This window comes from Sebastes fasciatus, chromosome 22 (assembly GCF_043250625.1).
Source record: "Sebastes fasciatus isolate fSebFas1 chromosome 22, fSebFas1.pri, whole genome shotgun sequence".
Classification (NCBI taxonomy): Eukaryota; Metazoa; Chordata; class Actinopteri; order Perciformes; family Sebastidae; genus Sebastes; species Sebastes fasciatus.
Window position 1 is genome coordinate 25,823,431 of NC_133816.1, and position 7,500 is coordinate 25,830,930.

Genomic DNA, 7,500 nt, shown 5'->3' on the forward strand with positions numbered 1-7,500 from the left:
AGTGATATTAGTGATGATGCTGCAGATGTTAACGTTGATGCTAGTGATAGGAGTGATGATGCTGCAGATGTTAACGTTGATGCTCATGATAGGAGTGATGATGCTGCAGATGTTAACGTTGATGCTAGTGATAGTAGTGATGATGCTACAGATGTTAACGTTGATGCTAGTGATAGGAGTGATGATGCTGCAGATGTTAACGTTGATGCTCATGATAGTAGTGATGATGCTGCAGATGTTAACGTTGATGCTAGTGATAGTAGTGATGATGCTGCAGATGTTAACGTTGATGCTAGTGATAGGAGTGATGATGCTGCAGATGTTAACGTTGATGCTCATGATAGTAGTGATGATGCTGCAGATGTTAACGTTGATGCTAGTGATAGGAGTGATGATGCTGCAGATGTTAACGTTGATGCTCATGATAGTAGTGATGATGCTGCAGATGTTAACGTTGATGCTAGTGATAGTAGTGATGATGCTGCAGATGTTAACGTTGATGCTCATGATAGTAGTGATGATGCTGCAGATGTTAACGTTGATGCTCATGATAGTAGTGATGATGCTGCAGATGTTAACGTTGATGCTAGTGATAGTAGTGATGATGCTGCAGATGTTAACGTTGATGCTCATGATAGTAGTGATGATGCTGCAGATGTTAACGTTGATGCTAGTGATAGTAGTGATGATGCTGCAGATGTTAACGTTGATGCTAGTGATAGGAGTGATGATGCTGCAGATGTTAACGTTGATGCTCATGATAGTAGTGATGATGCTGCAGATGTTAACGTTGATGCTCATGATAGGAGTGATGATGCTGCAGATGTTAACGTTGATGCTAGTGATAGTAGTGATGATGCTGCAGATGTTAACGTTGATGCTAGTGATAGGAGTGATGATGCTGCAGATGTTAACGTTGATGCTAGTGATAGTAGTGATGATGCTGCAGATGTTAACGTTGATGCTCATGATAGGAGTGATGATGCTGCAGATGTTAACGTTGATGCTAGTGATAGTAGTGATGATGCTGCAGATGTTAACGTTGATGCTCATGATAGTAGTGATGATGCTGCAGATGTTAACGTTGATGCTAGTGATAGGAGTGATGCTGCAGATGCTAACGTTGATGCTAGTGATAGTAGTGATGATGCTGCAGATGCTAACGTTGATGCTAGTGATAGTAGTGATGATGCTGCAGATGTTAACGTTGATGCTAGTGATAGTAGTGATGATGCTGCAGATGTTAACGTTGATGCTCATGATAGTAGTGATGATGCTGCAGATGTTAACGTTGATGCTAGTGATAGGAGTGTTGATGCTGCAGATGTTAACGTTGATGCTAGTGATAGTAGTGATGATGCTGCAGATGTTAACGTTGATGCTAGTGATAGGAGTGATGATGCTGCAGATGTTAACGTTGATGCTCGTGATAGGAGTGATGATGCTGCAGATGTTAACATTGATGCTAGTGATAGTAGTGATGATGCTGCAGATGTTAACGTTGATGCTTCTGATGCTAGTGATGATGCTACAGATGTTAACTTTGATGCTACTGATGCTAGTGATGATGCTACAGATGTTAACTTTGATGCTACTGATGCTAGTGATGATGCTACAGATGTTAACGTTGATGCTACTGATGCTAGTGATGATGCTGCAGATGTTAACGTTGATGCTAGTGATAGTAGTGATGATGCTGCAGATGTTAACGTTGATGCTAGTGATAGTAGTGATGATGCTGCAGATGTTAACGTTGATGCTAGTGATAGGAGTGATGATGCTGCAGATGTTAACGTTGATGCTCATGATAGGAGTGATGATGCTGCAGATGTTAACGTTGATGCTAGTGATAGTAGCGATGATGCTGCAGATGTTAACGTTGATGCTAGTGATAGTAGTGATGATGCTGCAGATGTTAACGTTGATGCTAGTGATAGTAGTGATGATGCTGCAGATGTTAACGTTGATGCTAGTGATAGTAGTGATGATGCTGCAGATGTTAACGTTGATGCTAGTGATAGGAGTGATGATGCTGCAGATGTTAACGATGATGCTAGTGATAGTAGTGATGATGATGCAGATGTTAACGTTGATGCTCATGATAGTAGTGATGATGCTGCAGATGTTAACGTTGATGCTAGTGATAGTAGTGATGATGCTGCAGATGTTAACGTTGATGCTCATGATAGGAGTGATGATGCTGCAGATGTTAACGTTGATGCTAGTGATAGTGATGATGCTGCAGATGTTAACGTTGATGCTCATGATAGTAGTGATGATGCTGCAGATGTTAACGTTGATGCTCATGATAGTAGTGATGATGCTGCAGATGTTAACGTTGATGCTTCTGATGCTAGTGATGATGCTACAGATGTTAACTTTGATGCTACTGATGCTAGTGATGATGCTACAGATGTTAACGTTGATGCTACTGATGATGCTGCAGATGTTAACGTTGATGCTAGTGATAGTAGTGATGATGCTGCAGATGTTAACGTTGACGCTCATGATAGTAGTGATGATGCTGCAGATGTTAACGTTGATGCTAGTGATAGTAGTGATGATGCTGCAGATGTTAACGTTGATGCTAGTGATAGTAGTGATGATGCTGCAGATGTTAACGTTGATGCTAGTGATAGGAGTGATGATGCTGCAGATGTTAACGTTGATGCTCATGATAGGAGTGATGATGCTGCAGATGTTAACGTTGATGCTAGTGATAGTAGTGATGATGCTACAGATGTTAACGTTGATGCTAGTGATAGGAGTGATGATGCTGCAGATGTTAACGTTGATGCTCATGATAGGAGTGATGATGCTACAGATGTTAACGTTGATGCTAGTGATAGTAGTGATGATGCTGCAGATGTTAACGTTGATGCTAGTGATAGTAGTGATGATGCTGCAGATGTTAACGTTGATGCTAGTGATGATGCTACAGATGTTAACTTTGATGCTACTGATGCTAGTGATGATGCTACAGATGTTAACTTTGATGCTACTGATGCTAGTGATGATGCTACAGATGTTAATGTTGATGCTACTGATGCTAGTGATGATGCTGCAGATGTTAACGTTGATGCTAGTGATAGTAGTGATGATGCTGCAGATGTTAACGTTGATGCTCATGATAGTAGTGATGATGATGCAGATGTTAACGTTGATGCTAGTGATAGTAGTGATGATGCTGCAGATGTTAACGTTGATGCTAGTGATAGGAGTGATGATGCTGCAGATGTTAACGTTGATGCTCATGATAGGAGTGATGATGCTGCAGATGTTAACGTTGATGCTAGTGATAGGAGTGATGATGCTGCAGATGTTAACGTTGATGCTCATGATAGTAGTGATGATGCTGCAGATGTTAACATTGATGCTAGTGATAGTAGTGATGATGCTGCAGATGTTAACGTTGATGCTAGTGATAGGAGTGATGATGCTGCAGATGTTAACGATGATGCTAGTGATAGTAGTGATGATGATGCAGATGTTAACGTTGATGCTCATGATAGTAGTGATGATGCTGCAGATGTTAACGTTGATGCTAGTGATAGTAGTGATGATGCTGCAGATGTTAACGTTGATGCTCATGATAGTAGTGATGATGATGCAGATGTTAACGTTGATGCTAGTGATAGTAGTGATGATGCTGCAGATGTTAACGTTGATGCTGGTGATAGGAGTGATGATGCTGCAGATGTTAACGTTGATGCTCATGATAGGAGTGATGATGCTGCAGATGTTAACGTTGATGCTAGTGATAGGAGTGATGATGCTGCAGATGTTAACGTTGATGCTCATGATAGTAGTGATGATGCTGCAGATGTTAACGTTGATGCTAGTGATAGTAGTTATGATGCTGCAGATGTTAACGTTGATGCTAGTGATAGGAGTGATGATGCTGCAGATGTTAACGATGATGCTAGTGATAGTAGTGATGATGATGCAGATGTTAACGTTGATGCTCATGATAGTAGTGATGATGCTGCAGATGTTAACGTTGATGCTAGTGATAGTAGTGATGATGCTGCAGATGTTAACGTTGATGCTAGTGATAGTAGTGATGATGCTGCAGATGTTAACGTTGATGCTAGTGATAGTAGTGATGATGCTGCAGATGTTAACGTTGATGCTAGTGATAGGAGTGATGATGCTGCAGATGTTAACGTTGATGCTAGTGATAGTAGTGATGATGCTGCAGATGTTAACATTGATGCTCAATATAGGAGTGATGATGCTGCAGATGTTAACGTTGATGCTCATGATAGGAGTGATGATGCTGCAGATGTTAACGTTGATGCTAGTGATAGTAGTGATGATGCTGCAGATGTTAACATTGATGCTAGTGATAGGAGTGATGAAGCTGCAGATGTTAACGTTGATGCTCATGATAGTAGTGATGATGCTGCAGATGTTAACGTTGATGCTAGTGATAGGAGTGATGATGCTGCAGATGTTAACGTTGATGCTCATGATAGTAGTGATGATGCTGCAGATGTTAACGTTGATGCTCATGATAGGAGTGATGATGCTGCAGATGTTAACGTTGATGCTAGTGATAGTAGTGATGATGCTGCAGATGTTAACGTTGATGCTCATGATAGGAGTGATGATGCTGCAGATGTTAACGTTGATGCTAGTGATAGGAGTGATGATGCTGCAGATGTTAACGTTGATGCTAGTGATAGTAGTGATGATGCTGCAGATGTTAACGTTGATGCTCATGATAGGAGTGATGATGCTGCAGATGTTAACGTTGATGCTAGTGATAGGAGTGATGATGCTGCAGATGTTAACGTTGATGCTATTGATAGTAGTGATGATGCTGCAGATGTTAACATTGATGCTCATGATAGGAGTGATGATGCTGCAGATGTTAACGTTGATGCTAGTGATAGTAGTGATGATGCTGCAGATGTTAACGTTGATGCTAGTGATAGTAGTGATGATGCTGCAGATGTTAACGGTGATGCTTGTGATAGTAGTGATGATGCTGCAGATGTTAATGTTGATGCTAGTGATAGTAGTGATGATGATGCAGATGTTAACGTTGATGCTTGTGATAGTAGTGATGATGCTGCAGATGTTAACGTTGATGCTAGTGATAGTAGTGATGATGATGCAGATGTTAACGTTGATGCTCATGATAGGAGTGATGATGCTGCAGATGTTAACGTTGATGCTAGTGATAGTAGTGATGATGCTGCAGATGTTAACGTTGATGCTAGTGATAGTAGTGATGATGCTGCAGATGCTAATGAAGTTATGGATGTTAATGGTGATGCTAATGATGCTAATGATGATGCTAATGATGCTAATGATGATGCTAATGATGCTAATGATGATGCTAATGATGCTAATGATGATGCTAATGATGCTAATAATAAATGACATTATGATGATGCTAATAATAAATGACATCATGATGATGCTAATAATAAATGACATCATGATGATGCTTGTGTTGCAGGATACAACGTGTGTATTTTTGCATACGGCCAGACGGGTGGAGGAAAGAGCTACACCATGATGGGCAAACAGGAGCCTGGACAGGAAGGCATCATACCACAGGTCACTTTATCTCATCTAGTATTATTGATCTGTCTCTATATGGACTGGATGTGATTATTGATCCTCTGTGTCTCTGTGCTCAGCTGTGTGAGGACCTGTTTCAGAGAACAGGAGAGAACTCTGATCCTGACCTGACCTACTCCGTGGAGGTAACCTCCGTCTCATGTGTTCATTCACTCTCTGAGTCACTCGGTGAATATCCGGCTGAACGCTGTCTCCTCCACCTCCAGGTGTCCTACATGGAGATCTACTGTGAGCGGGTCCGGGATCTGTTGAACCCAAAGTCCCAGGGGACTCTGCGGGTCCGGGAGCATCCCATCCTGGGTCCCTATGTGGAGGACCTGTCCAAACTGGCCGTGACCGGATTCACCGACATCCGGGACCTGATGGACGCCGGCAACAAAGCTCGGTCAGCCATCTTCCTTTAGTCTTCCAGTGCTGCGTCGCCGTGTCCGCTAACATGAATGAGACCAGTCTGGGATTGATTATTTACACCTGATTGGTTATTGATTACAGGACGGTCGCGGCCACAAACATGAATGAGACGTCGTCCAGGTCGCACGCCGTCTTCACCATCGTCTTCACCCAGAAACGACGAGACCAGATGACCAGCCTGGACACCGAGAAGGTGTGTGATGCTACACATGCTTAATGGTGATGCTAGTGATGCTAGTGATGATGCTACACATGCTAATGAAGTTATGGGTGTTAATGGTGATGCTAGTGATGCTAGTGATGATGCTACACATGCTAATGAAGTTATGGGTGTTCATAGTGATGCTAGTGATGCTAGTGATGCTAGTGATGCTAGTGATGATGCTACACATGCTAATGAAGTTACGGATGTTCATAGTGATGCTAGTGATGCTAGTGATGCTAATGATGCTAGTGATGCTAATGATGCTAGTGATGCTAATGATGCTAATGATGCTAGTGATGCTAGTGATGCTAGTGATGCTAGTGAACAGCCCTTGCGAGGACTCGGCGTCCATACTGTCGTGTCGTCTATAATCAGGATTTTGGACCTAAAGATGAAACTCTTGTCGTCTTCAGGTCAGCAAGATCAGTCTGGTGGACCTGGCTGGAAGCGAGCGAGCAGACTCCTCGGGGGCGAGGGGCACCCGGCTCAAGGTCAGAGGTCACGAGTGTCACGCCGGTGTCGGCTTAACTAAAATCACATCATTGTTTATCTACATTTACTCGTCATTCGCTGCACTTTTTAAATACATCATCTGTTTATATACTGTACGTTTACAGGAAGGAGCGAACATCAATAAATCTCTGACCACGTTGGGAAAAGTGATCTCAGCTTTGGCTGAAATGGTAGGTCAACACACACACTGGATATTATACCGACGTTAAATAATACAATAATAATGTACAACGTAGACGACAGAGTGAAGAATGACTCTTCTGTCCTCTGCAGCAGAGCAATAAGAAGAGGAAAAGTGACTTTATTCCCTACAGAGACTCTGTTCTCACCTGGCTACTGAAGGAAAACCTGGGTAAGTACGACTAGTATCACGACCAGACGTACTGCAGCAGGAATATCACTACTGGTTGTGTTGAAACAAAACGTACCGTAACAATAATAGAACTATTATCTTCAGGATGAGCTGCACAAATACCTCACTAGTGGAAAGAAAACATCCAAAATACACATTTAGGTGTTTATTTTACTACTTTGTCTATTTGTGTCTGTAGATTTCTCCTAAATTCACCAAAAGTTTGCATTTCTCTTCTGGAAATGTATGAAAATTAGCGCATATTTAATTAGATAATGCCTTGTTTGCATATTTAAACATAACATTTCAGAAAACTTGTAATACAAAAAAAAATTGTCTTAATGTCAGTGGTCAACTGGGGAAGTTTCATGGTGATATCTATTAGTTCATTTTTTTACCCTATTCACCTGTAGTGTCTTCAAAA

General features: G+C 41.7%; 2 protein-coding genes across 5 annotated transcripts in view; both read left to right on the plus strand.

Annotated features, from left to right (window-relative positions):
* Positions 1-7,500, plus strand: part of nfxl1 (nuclear transcription factor, X-box binding-like 1) — a 296,805-nt gene that overhangs the window by 169,584 nt on the left and 119,721 nt on the right. The gene's annotated exons all lie outside the window — the stretch shown is intronic.
* Positions 5,469-7,500, plus strand: part of LOC141760649 (kinesin-like protein KIF1C) — a 15,990-nt gene continuing 13,958 nt past the window's right edge. For 2 of the 4 annotated variants that reach the window (XM_074623660.1, XM_074623661.1), the window contains exons 1-7: positions 5,469-5,571; positions 5,655-5,720; positions 5,802-5,980; positions 6,088-6,199; positions 6,625-6,702; positions 6,829-6,894; positions 6,998-7,076. In XM_074623660.1, the coding sequence (XP_074479761.1) occupies positions 5,527-5,571; positions 5,655-5,720; positions 5,802-5,980; positions 6,088-6,199; positions 6,625-6,702; positions 6,829-6,894; positions 6,998-7,076 (625 nt within the window). In that variant the 5' untranslated portion in view covers positions 5,469-5,526. The remainder of the gene's footprint in view (positions 5,572-5,654; positions 5,721-5,801; positions 5,981-6,087; positions 6,200-6,624; positions 6,703-6,828; positions 6,895-6,997; positions 7,077-7,500) is intronic. The other 2 variants (XM_074623662.1, XM_074623657.1) reach the window with 2 other exon arrangements.